The 22,539-nt window shown below is 43.4% G+C and overlaps 1 protein-coding gene across 2 annotated transcripts in view; it reads left to right on the forward strand.

Annotated features, from left to right (window-relative positions):
* The window catches only part of LOC147461804 (Haloacid dehalogenase-like hydrolase (HAD) superfamily protein), a 133,007-nt gene that overhangs the window by 81,276 nt on the left and 29,192 nt on the right, over positions 1–22,539 (forward strand). For both annotated transcript variants that reach the window (XM_086509251.1, XM_086509252.1), the window contains exons 9-10: positions 15,006–15,090; positions 15,195–15,338. In XM_086509251.1, coding sequence (XP_086365377.1) covers positions 15,006–15,090; positions 15,195–15,338 — 229 coding nt within the window. The remainder of the gene's footprint in view (positions 1–15,005; positions 15,091–15,194; positions 15,339–22,539) is intronic.

The raw sequence follows: 22,539 nt of genomic DNA on the forward strand, positions 1-22,539 counted from the left end.
GTGAAATTCAAGAGGGATTTTGCCAAAATGGATCCTTTGAAAGCTTACGCCAAATTGCAGTCTTTCGATGAAAGCTCTTTCCTTTGATAAGTACACAACAGCTTTCAAAGAAGCGTTCACCTTCTGTAAGGTGGATTCTACGTACGCTGTGCACATGTATCTGCTGGGATTACATGAAGATTACCGTTGGGCCTTAATCAAGGACAAAGCCTCGACTGACGTCGAGGATGCAATGAAAAAGGCCAGGACGTTCCATTTGATAAAGGAGCGAACCATGAGAAGAAAAGAACTGTAGACCATCAATCCGGTGAGGGCGCTTCGAGGAAGCGACCCCGATTCCAGCAAAAGTCCAAATCACCGTCGAGATCTTCTCAGGAGAAGAAGAAAGCCAAAAATGCTTCAGTTGCTGATGCAGTGAAGAAGGGGGCTTGCTTCGGATGTGGCCAGATGGGTCACCAAATCAAGAATTGCCCCAAGAAGAAGACAAGAAACCGCAAGGTCGTCCTTCGGTTCAGATTCACGAGATCTCAGGTAACTCTGATGTTGTTCAAGTTGAAATCCATCATTTAACGTACAGTTCATGCACTAATTGTACTTTTAACACCAAAGTGTTTGGTAAGCACGATCTTCTCCGTTTCTCCGGGAAGATCAATGGTCAGGACGTGACCGTACTCCTTGATAATGGAAGTTCACACAATTTTGTGGATACAAAATTGGTGCAAAAAACTGAGCTTGCGGACGCGGGATAGTGACCATGAGTATCGCGTGAAGATGGCTCATGGCGAGGATACAGATGTATGGAATCGGATGGTTAAACAGACTTGTCGCTCGAGCTAGCTGATTACAAAGAGAACCTGGATTTCCACATCATGCGCCTGGACAGAGCAGATGTTATTTTAGGAATTCCATGGTTTTATGATAAACAAGACTCATTGTATATAGACTATGTATATCACTCTCTTGTTTTGGTTAAGCAGGACATGCCTCATGTATCTGTTTCAGGCTATCTCCAGATACGAATCAAATTGGAAGATATTCCTAAGACAGGTTTCCATACGCGTTATGGTTACTACGAGTTCTTGGTCTTGCCTTTTGGTTTGACCAATGCTCCAGCTACATTTCAGCAGATGATGAATGATCTGCTGAGACCGTTTCTAGGCAACTTCGTTGTATTTCTCGATGATATCTTGATCTACAGCCGAAGTTTGTCTGCGCATATACACACTGTCCTCGAAGTACTGAGAACTAAGAAGCTTTATGCCAAGGCTTCTAAGTGTGAGTTCTTTAGGAAAGAGCTTCTGTACTTGGATCACATCATTACTCGCGATGGTATTCACGTTGATCGTGAAAAATTGTATAAAGTGCAAAATTGGCCCATTCTGAAGAATGTGCGCTAAGCAAAGTCCTTTTTAGGCTTTACATGATTCTTTATCAAGGACTACTCCAAAGTTGCTGCTCCGCTTATGCAACTTTTAAAAGGAGGGGTAAAAGGGCCGAAGACTTCGGGTCCTCACCGTAAAGGTAATCCCCCAATTGTCTGAATGAGCGTCTCGACGAGAGCTTTGGGACACTAAAGCACTTGGTGACTACTGCGCCAAGATTGTACATTGTGGATCCTAGCAAACCGTTTGTGGTTGAAACGGATGCTAGTGATTATGCTATTGGTGCGGCGTTATACCAGGATGGACATCCTGTTGCGTTTGAAAGTAAGAAACTATTTGATGCTGAGATGCGTTATCCAACGTATGAGAAGGAGCTTTACGCCGTAGTCCACGCCGTGAGGAAATGGCGGGACTACTTGTATGGCTCTACGTGTGTTGCATGGACAGATCATCACTCCTTGCGCTATGTCTGTGATCAGGGTGATCGCAGAGGCCAGAAGGCTAGGTGGGTTGAGCTTATGCAAGAGTTTGACTTTGAGATCCATTATAGAAAAGGATCCAGCAATCGAGTTGCCGATGCACTCAGCCGGATTCCTGAGGTTAATGCCTTGTCTATGGTTGAAATCTTAACGTATTCTATCTCTCTTGAGGGCTATGTCGTTTTGATGGCCATTTTGACAAGATATGGAACGAGGTCGAATCGGGGCATGACTCGTGTATAGGCTTGGGTGATCCGGAGACCCAAGTGAGTTGTGCCAGAGAGACGAGACAGCGACAATATTCCATTAAAGGTGGACTATTGTTCAGAAATGGTAAAGTCTGCGTGCCGGAAATTGATGAGGTTCGACAAAGGAGTTTGTGCGAATGCCACGATGTTCCTAGCGCTGGGCACCCAGGCATTCAAAGAACTTTGGCTGTGGTCAAGCGATATTTCTATTGGCCAAGAATGCGCTCTTACATAGAGGGCTATGTGAAGAAGTGCGCTTAGTGTCAGGTCAATAAGGCAGAGCGCCTTAGGAAAGCTGGCCTGCTATATCCATTGGAAATCCCATATGCCAAGTGGCAAAGTATTTCCATGGACTTTATCGTTGGTTTGCCAAATACTAGTCGGGGCAATGACACCATTTGGGTTGTGGTCCACGGACTCACAAAAATGGCGAAGTTACATACCAACGAAGTCGACATTAAAAAACCATGAGTTGGCGGTTTTATTTGTCGATCAGCTTTATAAGCTGTATGGTCTGCCTGAGGATATCATCAGTGATCGAGATACTAAGTTCACTGGCCGATTTTGGCGAGATGTGTTTGCTCATCTTCAGACGAAGTTGAGTATGTCGTCTTCTGACCACGATGGACAATTTGAGAGGATGAATCAGACATTAGAGGACATGTTGAGAGCCTATGTCTCTCAGAGGCAGTCTAATTCGGAAAGGTACCTTCCATAGTTAGAGTTTGCCTATAATAGTAGCAAGCATTCTGCTACTGAATTTAGCCCATTCATGCTGATGTATGGATTTGAGCCTAAATCCCCGATTGCTATTGGCTTAGAGAAAGTCAAGGAACGTCAAGCTCGTGATTTCCTGTATGATATGCAAGAAATGCTCGAATTGGCTAAGGATAGTATAAGAACTGCTCGTGATCGAGTCACTACTTATGCTAATAAAAAGAGATCTCCAAGGACTCTTGATCTATCTGAAGATACCCAAGGATTCCAAGACTATGCGAACAGGAAAGCATTATAAGCTTTCAACTAGATATTGTGGTCCGTTCTTGATCACAAAGAAAATTGGCCAAGCTGCCTATAAATGGCTCTTCCTTCGGATGTTAGTGTACATTCAATGTTTCATGTAAGCTGCCTTAAAGTAAAATTAGGCGAAGCCGACGTTGTTGTGCCCATCGAGGAAAATGTATGGCAAGATATGCAAACTGAGTATATTCCTCAAGAACCAGAGGCACTTTTAGATCATCGTACCCGTCATTTGCGCCAAAAGGCTTATGACAAGTACTTAATTAAATGGAAGGGTCAATTTGAAAGGTTTGCTACTTGGGAACCAATGAGAGCTCTAAAAGCTCAGTATCCCCACTTCATTGATGAGGACATCAATGGTTCTTAAGGGGGGAAGTTTGTTATGCCCCGCTCACAGGAGAGGGGATCTAGCCCAGACGCCGTCGGGATGGGCATCCAGTGTCCGGGCGGACGTAGTGTGAACATGACTAGTGTGGCCGGCCATTATTATAAAAGGGAGGCCAAGGCCTCATTTACAGTTATCGACCCCCAATGGCAGAGTGCCAGTGGTTAGCCCGCGAGGCTAGGAGTGCGCGAGGTCACCTCAAGGAGGTGAGGCCGGGTGGTATGGGATGCTCAGTCTTACAAGTGTACGCTTATGTCCTCGGACGTTGGCCCCAGCTCGGGGGAGCTGCCGGATGGTGGCTATGGTCGGGTGGTTCGGCCGACGCGTTTGTAGGCGGTCCGTGTAGCCAAGAGATCCACTCCTTGTGTTCGTTTCATAGTCCCATCATACTTGTTCTCTATGTTGATGACATGCTGCTTGCCGGGAAACATAAGACTAGTCTCGATGCTATGAAGCGTAACCTAAATTCAGTATTTGTTATGAAGGATTTGGGTGATGCAAAGCATATTTTGGGCATGCGTGTTAAAAGAGATAGAAAGTTGAAATTATTCTTTTTGTCTCAAGAAAAGTACATTGCAAAAGTACTTGACAGGTTTAATATGGTTGATGCTAAGCCTCTTGGAGTACCTTTACCTCCATATACCAAGCTTAGCAAAGCAGATTGCCCAAAGGATGAGGTGGCATTGAAAGCAATGAAGAGAATTCCTTATGCATCCGCTTGTGGTTCTCTTATGTATGCTATGGTTGCCACTCGTTCCGACATTGCTTATGCAGTGGGGGTTGTTAGTCGATACACGTCGAATCCTGGCAAAGCACGTTGGGAAGCTGTCAAATGCATTCTGAGATATTTGAAAGGTACACAATCAAAGTGTATTTGCTATGGTAAAAGTGACTTAGAGTTGCAGGGATATTGTGATGCCGGCATGGCAGGTGACATGGATACCAGGAAATCTACCAGTGGATTTGTATTGCTATTGCTGGTGGTGCAGTCTCTTGGTGTTCTAGATTGCAGAAAATTGTGGCATTGAGTACTACCGAGGCTAAATACATTTCAGCCACAAAAGCTTCAAAGGAAGCCATTTGGTTGGGCAGACTTGCAAAAGAACTTGGCATGCCTGCTCATACTCCCGTGTTGGGATGTGATAGCCAAAGTGCTGTCTATTTAGCCAAAAATGCCATGTTTCATGCGCGTACCAAACACATAGATGTGCGGTATCACTTCATACGTCAAGTATTGGAGGATGTTCTAGTCACCTTGACTAAGATCCATACACAGGATAACCCTGCAGATGTTCTTACCAAGAGTCTTGCTACGGCTCAATACGAGCATTGCATACAGTTGGTGGGAGTTGGTTAGCTTAAAGGCGTCATTTATGGCTTTAAGTGGGAGGTTGTTGGGTTAAGGGCACTAAATAACCCCTTATGTATACTTTATGTACATTTTATACTTTGTCCAAGTTCACATTGAATCTGGACACGATTTTTAAAGTCACTTTTAATAAAAGTGGAAAACCCAAAACTCAACTAATGTGAGTTTTTCCCAAAACGTACGAGCCTCTCTCTCTTTGCACTTTCGATCCCTAGGGCTATCTCCTTCTTGCATCTATGTCTGCCTCTACCCGGCCCAATCCTGCACTCTTCACCGCGCGCATCTCTTGGTAGCCTCTGCTTCGCACTTTCGGTTTGAAACCTTTTCAAGGTTTCGAGATGCTCGTAAGGCTTTAGCCTTTATCCAACAGTTTGATATAGTATTGTTTGGAGGAGCACTCCAAGATTAGACTTGCAACATTCTTTTGAAAGGCAATGCACAGACATGGTGGTCCACCCTTTTGTTAAGAAAAGAAGCACTGACAGTGGTTGAAATTCAAGAAACTTTCTATTTCTTCATGGCTCACGCAAGAGTTCGAACGAGGTGTGAACACCGATTGGAACCACCTTCAGATGATCAGGGGTCACACTTCGGATGATTATTGTGAAAGATTTTGGGATACTTTCCTTCCGACCTCTTCTTTCACGAAGATCAATTTTAAGGAGCAGATTGAGAGGTTTCGTTGTGGACTTCCCAAAGTCATTCGAGACTACTTTCTTAAGAAGAAGTCAAAGTCCATTCAACAATTGATGGGACATGCTAAGCGGGGATTCACTATGCATTCGGGTAACTTGACTTACCCACCAGATGAACCCTCGACAAGTCAGAATAAAAACAGACGACAAACAGATACACGAACTCGACTGACTGAAGAACAGAAAGATACAAGATCTGGATTGACAGACGACCAGAAAGATGAATGTTTCAAAGCAGGAAAGTGTTTTGAATGTGGAGAACAAGGACATATCGCCGCACGGTGCCCCAACAAGGCACAAGAATAAGGATGATTGGCAAAATGGAAATATAGCGAGACGAGGAGATACTCGTTCCACAACAGATTTTAGATAGAACATTATGGATGACTTAGCATTATTTTGTTATGTAAATGTATGAAATAAGACTTTTTGGAAGAAGATTTTAAATTTTTGGATGAAACCAATGCTGTATGGAAAAACCGGTTATTTATGAGCATATAACACGATTATGAATGAGATGATGATGATGGCTTTGGAGTGGTGATAGCTCTTGGATGAACTTGAATTGAAAAAGATCGAGAAGATACTCGTCTACGAATAGATACTAGCTTTCCATGACATGAAAGAGAAAGGTAAAGTGAACTGTGGTTCTTAGTTAAGAACCATCTGGCATTAAATGCGAATTGGATGGAGGAGTACCTAGTAGATACTCCTCAGCTTTGGAACTTTACCTCGACACTTTTGGTCTAGCTATGGCTATTCCAGGAGTTGCCACAAATCAGCGGGTTGAATCTGGTGCAGGCGGGATTGCACAAGAGGGGAGTTACTCCACTCCTTAGTCACAGATTACCTGGATGGAATAAAGTCGTTGATTTCTCTTTGGGTTTTTGGGATACTGATGTGCGACAATATTCGACTAAATGACTTTATGAGAGAAGTACTTCGACGTGGGATCCCCAAAAATGATTTTTCGCACACGATAGTGCTTGAGTGGAATGATTGACCAAATGACTGCAGCATTTTGGTCTCAGAATCTAATGACGTGATCGTGATATGGAATTAGTTAAATCGACATCAGTGAGGTCCGATGCGGATCTAGATGCGATTACTAAATACGTGGCCAGGAATCACGGTCCTAGATTCTATGCGATGAGAATGTGAATGTGATATGATTGTGATGTGATGTGACTGTCGTCTTTGTACAAGTGCTAGATTTGTGTTGTCTAGTGGGTCGGTACTTAGAGTTAGTGTCTATTGAATTGTTTTATGGTCTATGTTTGTTTTGCAGGCGTAATCGAGGCCGATTACAATTCTTATAGGAGGGGGGTTATGTCACAAAATGATGACGTGGCATGACCACCCGCGGACAGGGTAGACCGTACGAACAGATGATATGGCAAATTTGTTGACGTGGCAAAAATTCGGATTTCTTGCCGACTGCTGACGTGGCAGTACAATGTCCGCAAATTGCGCTGATAGCCTACTGACGTGGCAGAATTGTATGGAATTCCGAAAACTACACTGATACTTTATGGGGAAAGATTTTTCTTTTGAGTTTACTATTTTGGGGCTCTGCTTTTGGCATCCCTTGTATCAATAAATAAGCCCCAAGGGCCTCACTCTCCAAAGCATCTGGACGCAGAGTCTGAGAGCAGAGGACCCCTACGGGAGTTGCACTTTGCTCAAGATTTAATATAATAAAGAAATACCTAAAGGGGCGCCAAGTTTTGGGGCCTGTACCTCTGAGCACGGAACTACACCGGGCCGTGTCTTCTCGAATTGAACCGTGATTTAAAGTTGTGAAGTATTTTCAGTGAATCTCTCTCGCGTGTTGTGACGAATTCTAGACTTGGGGTGCCCAAGTCTGTTACAGATTTATCACTCATTATATCACCCTCTTGTATCGGGCACCCATTGTATCAATGATCACAAATATCCGGCATAGTTCCAGGTAGTAGCACTTCTAGATTCATTTCTGTATCTCTTTGTCTGTACCTAGACACGATATTAGATTCACTAGTTTATATTGCTGCTAGTGCTGTAAGTGGATCGTGGAAATTAGATATGGAAAAAATGCATGTCTAAAAGATACATTGATTGAAGAACTAAAGGGAGAATTGGCAGTTTGTAAGAGTAAAAGTATTCCTAGAAAGGATGGGGAATTTCAACCCTCAATGATTAAGGAGCTCGAGAAGATCAACGCACATGTGAAAACTCTCCAGGAAGAGGAAGAGCAAAAGTCGAGAACAACCACTTCATGGCACGGATGTGCTCACCAAAACACAAAAGAAGGTTACTGAAGCTGAAAAGTGGATTGAGGTTGCAAAGAAGGAAAAAGCCAAGATGGCTGAAGCTACACCAACCACCACCATTATCAATATGACCATTGAGCAAGTGAAGAAGAGGAAGACAAGAGCCCTTCATGTGCGTGTTGCAGGCCTTAAGTACATCGGAAGTGTGGAAGAAGAAGTGAAAGAACTCTTGAAACGCATGGGCATTTCCGAAGCCACACATAGAGGTGCATGGAGAGTAGGGAAGAAAGGAAATGGTGGGGACGAAAGTTCTAAGGAAAGAGCACTCATTTTACCTTTCACTTCTGGTGGAACTAGGAAAGAGTTTTTGTAGAAGAAACCAACTCAAAAAAACTAAGATATTTTTGGGCCATGACCTCACGTTAATATAAATTGCACACATGGAAGAGCTGATGGCAGGAATCAAGTGTGCAAGGGAGAAGGGAAAAATTGCTTTCTATAGAGAGGGGAGAGTGGTGATCTTGGAAAGACGCACTACATGATGGTTCAAGACCTATGGGACTAGCCTTAAAATAGCAACGTAAACTAGTCACAAAAATACGGAAGCGTAAACTGACGTTTAATTGCACTTCAAATACTCAAGAGAATTAGAGGGAGAGAGAAAACTTGACACTCCATTGGGGACCAGAAGATGGGCTGGTCCCCCCCCATAAAGAGAATATCTTTATTACTAAGGGAGAATCTTTACAAGCACAGGAACGGGGCATACGCCTGTCCTCTATTCTTACTTCTGTTCTGTTCTGACTACTGACTGAGAAAGTGTTTCCACTTTCTTTCTGCTTAGGGGATTCCCCATCTTCTGCGAGACTGGTTGGAAGCTCTCGAAAAGAGAGTCTATCTTCCAAAACAGCTCATCGGAAGCTCTCACAGAGGAGAGTCCATCTTCCGTTATGTGTTGCCTTCATGCTCATTCATTCATGCATCGAACACAAAAGAGAAACAAGCAAAATGCACACGCACATGCTTGCTGTAATTTTCTGCACATAACCTGAAATTCTTACCTGTGCACACCCCTACGCCGAAACAGAGGTCTTCTTCGTGATGGAATCGCGCCAAACTTGATGTAGACTTAGGATAAGGAGAGAGAAGAGAATTTCTATGGCTGATCTGCTGAAAACAGCCCTAATCGAGGTGATTAGGGGCTGAAAACAGAGAATTACAACAGCCGCACTCTGCTAAGAGAGCGTCTACGGCAGCTTCTCGCGATGAAACTTCACCAGAAGGTGTCTATGACTGTGAGATCCCTTGCTCTTGACAATGGGAGCACAAGGCTACCACATATGTCGCAAGGGGCAGCTCTCAAGCTTCAATGGAGGGCTCCACCGCGTAGAGCACGCTCACATTAGGGGGGGTAGGTGCACTGCCAGCCCTGAAAATGGGGGAGGGGGGGCTCCTAAATAGCCATCAGGGAGAGGGGGCGCTAGGAAGAGAGAGAGGGTGAGAGTGAGAGTGAGAGAGAGTTAGTTTGCATTGGTAAGTGTGCCACTTGGCACACTTACTTTAAAAACTTAAAAACCATTCAACTTTTGACTTTAAAAACTTCTAGCTCATTAATTAAAAAAATGTGCAACTAACTAACAACTGCTACCAATGATTCTTTTATGAGAACACCAAAGGTCTGCCGGCGCAATACCGCACGGGCACTAAACCGCCTTTACCTGTTCAGACTTGTCCGGCCGCCCGCCCGGGCACGGACCGTTAAATTTAATTTAACGAAACTTATCCTAAGGCTTTATTAGCTTTATTAGCCTTAGGGTCACTGTTCTAAGGACCCCATCTCATTCATGTGCTTGTACTGACGCGCGTATTTTTCTGAGCCTAAAATCTGAGGCTACTACTTACCCCTTTTTGAAGACCCGATTTCCCAATCACTAAGGCTTCAGGGTAATTTCTGCTAAGGTCCCTCTGAGGTGTTCTAGCCCGCATTTAGGCTCACCTGAGGCCTTAGAACTGCTAGGTCTGTTCTGGTGTGCACACAACTAATTAGATAATTCTTTTTTCGTAAATAAATTAATTATTTACAAAGTCTGACTTAGTTACAGTTTCCAAAGCTTTTCAAGACTTTTGTGAAGCAAAAGGGATTAAGCGAGAACTTACTGCACCATATAATCCTTCACAGAATGGGTTGCAGAACGTATGAATAGGACCATACAAGAGAAGGTCAGAAGCATGTTGTCAAATGTTGAGTTGCCTGATGGATTTTGGGCGGAAGCAGTGGCTACAGCAGTCCATTTGATCAACAAGTCTCCTAGTAGGGTTCTGGATAAGAGTGCAGTGGCCGAGATGCTATGGACAGGCAAGACACCTTCGTATAAGCATCTGAGAGTCTTTGGTTGTGAAGCTTATAGCCATATTCCTAAGGAGTTCAGGAATAAGTTAGAACCAAAGAGCAAGAAGTGCATATTTCTTGGCTACGGAGAATCGGGCAAGATGGGTTACCGGCTTTGGGATCCTGAGTCCAGAAAGTTTATTCGTAGCAATGATGTGCATTTCAATGAAGCTAAGTTTCACGCTAAGCCAGAGAAGACAGAGGAGATCAGAAGAGTTGTCTTCAGGGAAGATGGACCTAGTGCTAGCACATCAAGACAGCATGGTCAGGCTCATGAACAGTCTACAGTGGCTAGAGAGGCAGAATCAGTTGTGGTGAGACGTTCTGAGCGTGTCTCCAAACCACCTGATCGTTATGTGGCATCTCTAAAGTATGTCATGCTCACAGATTGCGGAGAACCATCTTGTTACAAGGAAGCATTACAAGTGGTTGACTCGGAAAAATGACAGTTAGCCATGCAGCCAGAGATGATAGCTCTTCATAAAAACCAGACATGGAAGCTAGTTAAATTACCACAGGGCAAAAAGGCTCTACCTTGTAAATGGGTTTACAGGTATAAGATCACCGCTCATGATAGTCAGCCAAAGTACAAAGCAAGGCTTGTTGCCAAGGGCTTTAAGCAAGAACAAGGCATTGACTTTGATGAAGTCTTCTCTCTAGTGGTCAAGATGACTACATTGAGATGCTTTCTTGCATTGGTTACTATATTGGATTTGGTGTTGCACCAAATGGATGTCAAGACAACGTTCTTGCATGGTGATTTAGATGTGGAAATTTACATGCAGCAGCCAGAAGGGTTTGTTGAGAAAGGCAAGGAAGATTTGGTATGCCAGTTGTTAAAGAGTCTTTATGGCTTAAAACAATCACTGAGGGCATGGTACCATAAGTTCCACCAGTTTATGCTTTCTCAAGGCTACAAACGTAGTGAGTACGATCACTGTCTATATACAAAGAAGGCTAAGGATGGCAGTTGGTTGATCCTTATTTTGTATGTAGATGACATGTTGATTGCTAGCAAACACTTGGAAGAAATTTCAGCTTTGAAGTCAAAGATGGCAGAATCGTTTGACATGAAAGACATGGGTGAGGCAAGTCATATACTTGGTATGCGCATTGAGAGAGACAGATCAAAGACGTTGATTTGGTTATCTCAAACAAAGTATATTGACAAGGTTTTGCAACGTTTCAATATGGAGAAGGGAAAGGCATTGAGTGTTCCATTGCCACCATATGTGAAACTTAGCAAACAAGATTGTCCTGTGTCTGAGGAAGAAAAGGCTGAAATGGATAAGATTCCATATGCGTCTGCAGTGGGTAGTTTGATGTATGCAATGATTGCTACACGTCCGGATATTGCATTTGCAGTGGGAGTGGTTAGCAGATATATGTCAAATCCCGGCAAGAAACATTGGGAAGCAGTGAAAGGTATCATGAGATACTTAAAACATACAAAGAGTATACGCATATGCTATGGTAGTCAGGATTTGAGTGTCAGAGGATACACTGACTCAGATTATGCAGGAGACTTGGATAAGAGGAGATCTACATCAGGCTATGTCTTTACATTGGCTGGAGGTGCCATATCATGGCGATCTCGATTACAAGATTGTGTTACGCAGTCTACTACAGAAGCTGAGTATGTTGCAGCAAATGAGGCATGCAAAGAAGCTATTTGGCTTGGTAGATTGGTAGCAGACTTGGGAATCAAAGTAGATATGCCAGAGTTATATTGTGATAGTCAAAGTGCTATACAATGGGCAAAGAATCCAGTGTTCCATTCGAAGACTAAGCATATTGATGTGAAATATCACTTCATTAGGGAAGTACTTGAAGACAAGCAGATACAACTGTTGAAGATCCACACCAAGGACAATCCTACTGATCTACTACAAAGGGACTTCCAGGAGAGGGCTTTGTGCATTTTCGTGAGTTATTGGGCATTGGATAGATGGCAGCCATGTAAATCTTTGTACATTTATGTTCATAGATTTACAGTTACTTAAAGTGCCACATTGGACTTTAAGTGGGAGGTTGTTGGGATTAAAGCCCAAGTGGCCTCTTATACGGATATGGCCGCCTGCCCGCCTAACTCACTTACCTCTAACTCTTTGTTTATACTCACTTATACTTTTGTGGATAATAAGGTTTTGGTAGATAACCCTTCAAATAGAATTCTCTGCGTACTGTGTACTGTGTAAGTTCTCTGTGTATCTGTGTGTGTGTGTGAGAGTCGATCCACGCTCCGCTACGCGACTTGAGGGCAAAGATAGTAGGGAGGTTTCAAGAGGGGTTTTTCTACTCTTGATCATATATTGACACTTAGAGCTGTTATTGTGGAAAGCAGACCACATGGTAGGAGGATTTATTGTACCTTTTTGGATATGATTCTTAGAGCTCGATTGATGCAACGTTATAGGCGATGGGAGCCCCCATAGAGCTGATTTGAGACATCATGGCTTTATGTAGGAAAGTCGTGGGGTAGGTTCATACTCCCAAGGGCTTATCTGAGCATATTCACTCCACTGTTGGAGTGAAACAGGGATGCCCACTCTCCCCTACATTGTTTGGTTTGTATGTAGATGAGGTTTCAGATTACATTGAGAGGGGAGGTGATAGAGGAGCACAACTAGGAGGGAGATGGATTCCATTACTACTATATGTAGATGATATTGTGCTGATCTCAAATTCGCTAGAGGGGATGCAACGGCACTTGGATGCATTGCATACTTTTGCTTGTTATAGAAGCTTGTCGGTGAACCTTGGCAAGACCAAAGTTGGATGCAACAGCACTTGGATGCATTGCATACTTTTGCTTGTTATAGCAGCTTGTCGGTGAACCTTGGCAAGACCAAAGTTATGGTGTTAAACACCATAACACAGCGGGTCAGGCGATCTGCACGGACCTTCACATATGATATCAACAGACGGTTGAGTATACAAACGCATACACTTACCTAGGAGTGGTTTTCAGTGGTCCAAAATTTTCCTTGAGGAAAGCATGAGACACGAGACCAACAAGAGCATATGTAGCTTTGGGGAGCATGGAGAGGATGTGTTTGCAGATTCAGTTTCAGGGACCTCGAACAAAGCTTTGTCTATTTGACACATTGGTTACTTCAGCTATGCTCTATGGGGTGTAGATATGGGGACCATCAGTAGACCATCATAGCCGAGCTGGCAGTATTGATGGATGGAGATGTATCGAGAGACCTCTAGTCTCTACGATTTCCCGGATGATTAGGGCCAATGCCTTTGTACCGCACGAGATTATTCGTGCAGAGCTTATTGTTCCCCGGCTGGTCATAGAGGCACTTACTAGATTCGTCTATTTTCTACACAGTATCTAGGATCTCCCCAAAGCTTTGAAGTCTTCTTGAAAGTTTACCTCACAGGGAGACACATCTTGTTGGTATGCACAAATGACATCATGGTCTCAGCTACATGGATTTACTATGAACAGACTACCCCCCTTCCAGTACTCGTTGGATGCACCCTCCTTGTGCCTCACACGGACCGAGATTACCTGCCTCATAAACAAAGATTTGATTCAGCTAGACACCAGGAGGACTTGGATAGAGCCGACACGAGAGCTTGGCACAAAGATGGCTTTCTACAAAGAGCATCTTCTCCAGCTAACAGAGGATGGATATGTGATCAGACCTGCATTATGGACACTCATTTATCCCATGGGAACGATGTGCTATTGGTAAGATGCGCACATCATTGCATCAGCTAGAGATAGAGATTGGCAGATTTAGGAGGATTTACCAGTTGTGTCATATAGAGCCAGAGACAGAGTTACATCACATATGTCATTGTCGGGTATCTTGTGAGATTTGAGCCACTTTCACCGTCTATTCATAGAGGGCGTTGGACCACTAGCTAGAGTCATGAGATATCAAGATCAGAGATGCCTTGGGTTGTTTTTGCTAGAGTTGCGCAGACACAGGGAGAGTCTCTTGAGGAGATTAGACAGTGGGAGACATTCATAGTGGCCCGTGGGAGATCATTGACTTCTTTATAGTAGAGACTCGGCGTTCAGATGAACAAGCTTCACAGTAGACTTGATAGTCCACCTATACCAGAGGTATATTGATTGACAGAGCCATTGAGCTTGGGAGAGCTCGTCACCCACCTCTACGAGGGCCACCACGACATTGATGGAGGCTCCATCAGAGGATCAGGACTATTTTAGCACAACATGGGAGACGTCGAGTACGACTGTTTATAGAGGCGGACATTGACAACGCTCTTCAGTGACCGATGAAGTACATCCTCGGATCCTCGGACACTGATGTTCATTTTAGCTTTTGTTTTACTTCATTTTATTTTGTACCCAGACATTGTATTAGATCCACCAAGATTGTATCAGTTTAGTCTCGTAGGCCTTTTGAAGACGTTTAATATAACATTTCATCAGATTCATTTCCTTTTTCCGTAGTGTTTTTTAGTGTTAGCTCTTTGTAATTTCCGTACTTAGACATGATATCAGATTCACCAATTGTAACTTTTTGGTCTCATAGGTCATTTTGGCCTTTCGAAGACGTTAATATAACATTTTATTTCATCTCTCTCTCTCTCTCTCTCTCTCTCTCTCTCTCTCTCTCTACGTTATGTGATTAACAAGCCTTTTGCCTAGGCGTACAATTCCCCAAGTAAAATTGTACTTCGTATTATGCTCGATGAGATCTTAAAATTAGGTATTCAACTTATCAGACTGAGCAATGTCAATATTTTCTTTTCTCAGGTCTTGAGCAAGCATAACTTTTGCTTATATTGAGTGTAGTTGCGGCTGAGAAGCAGCGGATGGCAGAAGAGGTGGCTTCTTTATTGAAGCTAAGTGTAGAAGTTGACACAAGTTTCTCAAAAAAGTAATCTGGAGAATTATATCTTTATTGCTTGGGTTTCTGCTGGTCCCCCATTTCACGTTAATTGAAATAATTTCAATTTTGGTGTTCATGTGTTCTTTTTTCAGTGCTCATAAAGCAATTGCTTTATTGCGGGCTGGAGCTGAAGTTGCAGGAATTGCAGTTCAACACTGTATATTGTTGGCAGGTGGGGATACTGGGGTTCAAGCTGCTCACAGAATCAGGATGCCTTGTGTTGCAGTAAGAAGCAGGTGAAAACACTTTTTGCATAAGAAAGGTTTATAAGCGTGTTCAAAAAGCTAACATGACCTGTCAGTCCAAGGGGTACATCTCATTAATTGTGTGCATGCCCATAAGTACAGAAGATGTAATGGAACAAAAATTGGGATGGGTAGCAGTAATGGGCTGATGGCTACCAATGGGAAGACAACAAAAAATCTACCAGAAGGGGTACATAAGATAAACATCCATGCAAGTGATATGTGAATGATAAAAGGGGGTGATAAAGCTCAGGGTAACACTACGGAAAGTCCCATGTCACATAATTGAACCATTGGGGGGTTGATGCTTGTAGCAAAGGACCCAGAGTATAGTGTTGAAGGATAGGACTTGTTAGCTCTCTCACAAGAAGCAAATGCTGCAGAACTATAATATATAGATGTCTGATTTATTAGGATTTCGGGGAGGTTTGGTCATCTCGTTTAGGAGAGATGTGGGCCTCTCCCTAATCTCCCGGACCGCACGTAAAAATAATTTCTGGGAGGAGTAGAGCAGCACAGTCAGCCATAGAGACGCCAGAAGAGATAGAGACCCCCGCTAGGGAGACAAATCACGTATTGGTGTACACCGGTGATGGCGATGAGAGCTAGAGGTGACGAACACCTCATGTTGCATAGATAGAGGCATCCCTTCAGGAAATATATTGAGGCGATCTTGATGCCACAGTGAGAAGTGATCGAGGCAGCTTGGTGGCATGTCCTCTGGGGAGGGGCATTTGAGAGAGCTTTATGACACCCATTGATCACCCTGGGTTGGGCATAGATACCTGAAAGCATTCTTCTTGCAATTTAAGTGAGGCACTTTCTAATGAGGACTAGTGGCAGTTCTACAAAATTGGATTCGTTAGATATTTCACAAGAAAGCAAAGGTGAAGATCATCAAAGAAGTAGACTTTTGGTTTATTAGGACAGGGAGGTCCCAGTCTCTTGGACCCCGTGGTAAGTATGGTTTGGGCCTTATTTTTTATTCTCAAGGTTGCATCTCCATACCCTGTGTACTAAACTGCTTTTTTGTGCCATTATACGAGTCATGCATGACTATAAAATTGTAACCAACAGAAGAAACCCAATCAGCCCATTGTTGTCTCCTTCTTCCAAATTCTTTAAGGGCCGTATTGTTCGCATTATACTTATTTTGACTACTTTAAGTGCTTACTGTAAATAGTTACAAAATTTGTATGGTTTCTAGAATTGAACATTTGTCTATGCTACTGCCAACCATTGCATGACTATAAAATTGTAACCAACACAAGAAACCCAATCAGCCCATTGTTGTCTCCTTCTTCAAAATTCTTAAAGGGCCGTATTGTTCACATTATACTTCTTTGGACGACTTTGTGCTTACTGTAAATATATACAAAATTTGTATGGTTTCTCTTGGACTTGGAAGAAGCAAGGTTTGGTCTAAAGGATCCATCAGAGAGATTGGGGTCTGCTTCGAGAGCATTGCCCATTGACATCCATGACTTTTATATTACTTGGGTGATATGCAAAGTTCTTTTTCCCAAACAGATGGAGCACTAATAGTAGAGTGCTTGTATAGAAGTTTGGGGGCCGACTATTCTATCAATAATGGCAGTTTCACGGGGGCCACATATTGGCCAAGATGTATGCATGGAGAGCTAGTATTCGAGCACCAAGGCAAGCGTGTTTTAGGAGAGGCTTCTATCACCCTTTTGACTACTCAAAGGGTCGATATGGTTTATATGCAATGTTCGCCATGAGGAAAAGTTACATGAAGACGCCTCATAATTTGACATCTTTCTCTCGGTGTCCGTAGACTTTGTGTTCCATTGGGTCTTGGACCTTGAGTTCTTGCACGGAACAATGGACTTGGCTTTGTACTTAGGCTTGTGTGCACATGTACATTCTTGGAAATGCCATGTGGGCTAACTTTCCGGAAGGTCTTGAATCATTGTGTACTTTTGCAGGAATGTCCTCTAGTCATAGGCTCTCGAATAGGGATTGTCCATACTGATGTTGCATTGCATAGTAAATACATGTGCTTGTGTGCACTATTTTTGTATGCTTCCTTCTTGCACGAATGCCATGAATAGTTTTGGGAAATGGGAACGCCTGTTCGAAATTGTCTGTATGGTGTTTGCTGACCCTATTTGTGGCTTGTGAACAGTTGGAAAGTAAAGCTCTCTTTTTGGGATGAGAAACCCCTAGGACTAGAGCCTTGGGCGACCAAAAGGTCAATTATAATGTTGATGAATGTGCATACACAATTTTCATCTAAACGGAGCCCTACTGAAAGATGTAGAAGAAGTTGTATCAACATGCACAATCAACTTGAGAGGCCAAAAATGAAAGGACACCAATTTTTATAAGTTGTACCAACTTATGGGGTCGTGTCTTACGGGGCCCAAGGGACAAAAAGGCTAAATGAAGCGTGAAAGAGTTGATGATGTGGCAGTTGTACGGAATGTGCGATTTGCGCTGCTGACGTGGCAGACCGTACGGACCTCCGCGATTCGCGCTACTGATGTTGCACCTTTACGGATTTTTGCAAAACAGGCTGGCAGCCCGAGCGCTAGCTTTTGGGACCCAAATGCTTTTAAACCTGAAGCTTTTCATGTATACTGCTTTTGGAAGGCCCAGGGCCTCTAAATAAAGTGCCAGGGCCTTAGTTTCGGGCAGATACATCATACGCTTGGGAGCACTGTTGAGACAAGGACCCTCGGACATTGTACTTTGAGAAGAATTAATAATAAAGAAATACCGAAAGGGACACTAGTCTTTGAGGCCAATTTCTCTCAGCGCGGAACTACGTCGTGTCATGTCGTCTTTCTCTCAGTCTTGTTCAATTCTTTCAGCTTGCTCGTGTGTTGTGGTAGATTCTCAACATGGAGTGTCCAAGTCTGTTGCAGTGGTATCATAGCTCAATCGATTCTTTTTATACGAAGGATCCGATCGCTTTTCTCACAGCACACATGGATTCAATCGATGAATTCCGATAGGAGGAAACTATGGCACCCAATCACTCCGGCTTGGAAGAAAGTAATGAAGATTCCAACAGACATCGTCCGTCTTCGGAAGATTCGGAACAGTACGGACGTCTCCATCTAGTGAGTACGAAAGGATGGAGATGCAGTGGCAACAGTAGGTTGACGCTTGTGCCCATAGATTCTTTAGTACTCCAAGGATCCTCAGCATGCGAATTTTTTGGCCAAGCACTCGCTTGATGAGATGCATTCCAGATGGAGCCATCAAATCACCTCTGAAGTCAGCCTTGAAGAAGCCGACTACACCCAGGAATCCCGCTTAGAAGGCGTACTCAAAGGATGAATTCGATGAATCAGTAGAACGGCGAGTCAATAGACTCATGAAGACGAAAAAGTCGCCAGGAAAGCAGAGTCGAGCAACAGACTATCCAGGCTACTTGGGTCGGAGATCTATTTTTGTAAATGCCAAGAAGACAAAGAAATGAGTGAGATTCGAGGATGTTTCCCGTTCGTCCTCATCTTTTTCTGACAGCTTCAACAGTTCATTGACCTCTGAGTCCCGTGATGAGGGAAGAAAGAGCAAGAAGAGGAGAAAGATTCAGAGACATAAGAGAGGCAAGAAGGCAAAGGAAAGTCGATCCCTCCATGGAAGATTCCGGAAGTATTTTGACGGTGTAGACGAGGATTCTTCTTCCTCGGACAATTCCAATTCTGATGAGCCGATGTTTACAAAGAGGAAGCACTTTTATAGAGCCAACTAGTATGATATTCTCGAGGACAGGAAGAAGAAACCGAAGGATTTTAAGGAGGGCGGGCAAGCAATAAAGTTTGATGCTTTTTTTGGTTTTAAGGATACCCACAAGGCCCTCGCTTTTATTCAACAGTTTGACATTGCGTATTTTGGAGGACGCTATTCAAAGCATTCCAAAGTCGGGAGGACGACATCCTAACTCAAGGGGAACGCACAGACTTGGTGGTCTACCCTGCTTCTACGGAGGGAGGCATCAACAAAGTGGCTTCTGTTCAACAGAGTCTTTACTTCCTCATGGCTTACTCAAGATACAAACGTGATGTGATTACAGCTTGGAATCATCTGAGGAGGACACTTTAGATACTTATTGTCAGAGATTTTGGGACACTTTCTTATCGGCCTCTTCTTGCAAGAAAATTACGTTCGAGTAGTAGATAGAGCAATTTTGTGGTGGTCTACCTACAGAGATACGAGATTATTGTTTGCTGCAGAAGTCCGAGTTCATGCAACAACTAATGCGACACGCAAAGCAAGGGTTTGCAATGCATGGGGACACTCTTACGTATCCTACAGATAGATTGGTCACAGTTTGGACCGGGCAAGATACAAACAACAGTAAAAGAAGGAAGGAACAGAAGAAGAGACCTTTAGACCCTCCACTATTGACAGAGCAACGAGCCGGATACTTCAAGGAGGGTAAATGTTACGGTTGTGGGAAACACGGGCATGTGTTGGCCAGGTGCCCTAACACGCATAGTAACAAGAAACCGTGTTTCAAGGCCCCAAAACGAAAAAGGCGGTTTCCTTACCGTTTCGGACCGAAAGAAACTTCGTTTCGAACCTTATTTTTTAAGGGTCAATTTGAAGGGAAAAGGTAGGGGCTTGAGCGCCTGCTCCACACTGAGGAGCTACAGGTGGCTCTTGCGGCAGTCCCGAGGGGTAGTTGCCGAGGGGATCGATGGTTTGACTCTAAGTTTTCTTCTTGGAGTACTAGGAAGTTCTTGGTCAAGACTTCAGTAGTGCCTACCAACACATTTTGCACACTTGGGAGATGGCCCTGACATTAACTTGTAGACCGTAGCTTGAAGGTTCTGAGTTTTTTTCATATAAATTTTGAAGTTTTGTAGAATATGAAATTATGATCATTGACTTATCTTTCTAGGCTTGTTGTTCTAAGTATTATATTGGTTTTTAAAAAATAAAAAAACCCCGTTTCTTAATCGTTCGATCGAGGTCAAAACTTCAAAACTCCAGTTTTCCATTTCCATTTCAGGTTGTCACCATGCTGACAAGGTACCAAAAGAACAGCCAAAAGACAATGCAGAGAGTTCTAGAGCAGCGAAGGAGTGAGCAAAGAAGGGAAACGCAATAGCAGGACTGGTAGCAGATTTCGAGGTGACTGACCGTGAGCAAATGGGTGAAAGTACGGAGTTCTGCAGAGCGTGGGGCAAACTTCAAAGTACAAGATCAAGAAGCCCTTGTCTTCTTCAACAAAGGAGCCAAGGCCAACTTCATTTCGATTGAATTGGCGGCTCCACTCGGAATTACGCGAGAAGAAATGGGACCACCGGCTGAGGCAATTCTAGTCGCACGCGGACAGGATGTTGCCATTACACCTATCATAGACAAACTTCGGTTACATTGCCAGGGGTATCTAGGGCAGAGGACTTCTACATCATGCCTTTGGAAGGGTGTGACGCCTTTTTGGGAACTCCTTGGTTCCACAAGAACAGTGTGGTGGTCGACTACAGGGCGAGAAAAGCAACTTTGAAGAATGAAAAGGGTAGAGAGATAGTACTTGATGTAAAATTGAAGGGCGAGTCAGTCCCACTTGTATCGGCTTCGACCATTTCGAGATTAATGAAATCCAGTTTGTTTGTTTACTTGATCTTGTTACATGAAATATATATGACAAGAAAATGTCAAATTTGTCCGACCTTGAGAAGGAACGACAAGAATTTTTGCAAGCTCAGATTAATTGTTTCTTTGAAGTCTTATCAGCAGGAGAGTTACCTCCTCAGCGTCCTGAAGATCACACTATTGATTTGATTCCGTGCAGTACGTCTCAATAAAATTACTATCAAGAACAACTTTCCAATACCCAAGATCAATGGACAGGTTACAGGGTTCTACTTGCTTTAGTAGAATCAACTTGAAAAGTGGCTATCATCAGATCAGGATCGCTCCTGGAGATGTATACAAGACCGCGTTCAGGACGTCTTTTGGATTGTACGAGTATTTGGTGATGCCTTTTAGTCTTACAAATGCTCTTGCAACGTTCAACAGGATGATGGACATGATTTTTTGACAGTATAGGTCATTTGTGGGAACCTTTTTTGACGTTATCATTGTACTCTTCAAGAATAAGGTAGAGCATTGACGCCATCTGTTACAGATTTTCCAGGGACTTAAGCAACATCGGTTGGTGGTGAATGGGAAGAAGAGTGAGTTTTTCTTACCAGAGATCCACTTTTTGGGGCACATTGTTTTTGCGAAGGGTGTCAAAATGAATCCGCCAAGGTTGAGACCATTAGAGATTGAATGTTCATGAGGTTTGAAGCTTTTTGGGTTTGTGCTCTTACTATCTACGGTTTATTAGAAAGTTTGCGGAGATTGCTTCTCCTCTGCTTGCTTTGATACAGAAAGGGTTTCCTTTCTTATGGGGATCATCTGAGATTGCAGCCTTCAATACTCATGGAGAAGTTGACGATTGGCCAGGTGTTGGTTTTGTCAAACTTGCAAAGGCCATTTGAAGTATAATGTGATGCCTGTGGTCGCAATCTAGGAGTGGTCTTGATGCAGGAGGGCTATGTTATAGCTTATGAGACCTGATTGTTCTCCAAACCAGAACGGGTTGCATAGATTCATGAAAAGGAGCTTCTGACAGTTATCCATGCTCTTACTCAGTGGCGACAATTTCTACTCAGAGCCGATTTTATAGTGTTCACGATCATTAGAGTTTACGCTATTTCTTGTCTCAGAAACAGCTTTCGGACAAGCAGATGCGGTGGGCAAACATTTTGTCACAATTTCACCTTCATATTGTGCATGTTTAGGGACAGAAGAATGTGGTGGCGGATGCACTGTCTCATAAGCCTTTGGTTTTGGCTATTTCGGCGGTTCATCACCACAGGTTCGAGGATATGGTAGATTAGTACGCCACAAATCCAGATTTTGCAAACATATTTGACAGATTACAGTGGGGAAGTGGTTGTGGGCTATTCTCTTAAGGGAGGCTATTTGACGCGGAAAAAATTGTTGTGTAACACAAACATTGTGGAATAAGATTTTGAGAGTGTGCCAATGTCCACCCTTTTCAAGCCATTGCGGCATAGAAACCACCTTGAAAGGTGTGGAACGGTTCTTCTATTGGCCGAGGCTCAAAAAGGACATGGATGAGTTTATTCGCAGTTGTTTGATATGCCAGAAGGTCAAGTCCGATAGGCACAAGGCAAAGGGTCTTTTGCAACCTTTA

The sequence above is a fragment of the Adiantum capillus-veneris genome, chromosome 3 (assembly GCF_014529385.1).
Source record: "Adiantum capillus-veneris isolate H3 chromosome 3, ASM1452938v2, whole genome shotgun sequence".
NCBI classification, from domain to species: domain Eukaryota; kingdom Viridiplantae; phylum Streptophyta; class Polypodiopsida; order Polypodiales; family Pteridaceae; genus Adiantum; species Adiantum capillus-veneris.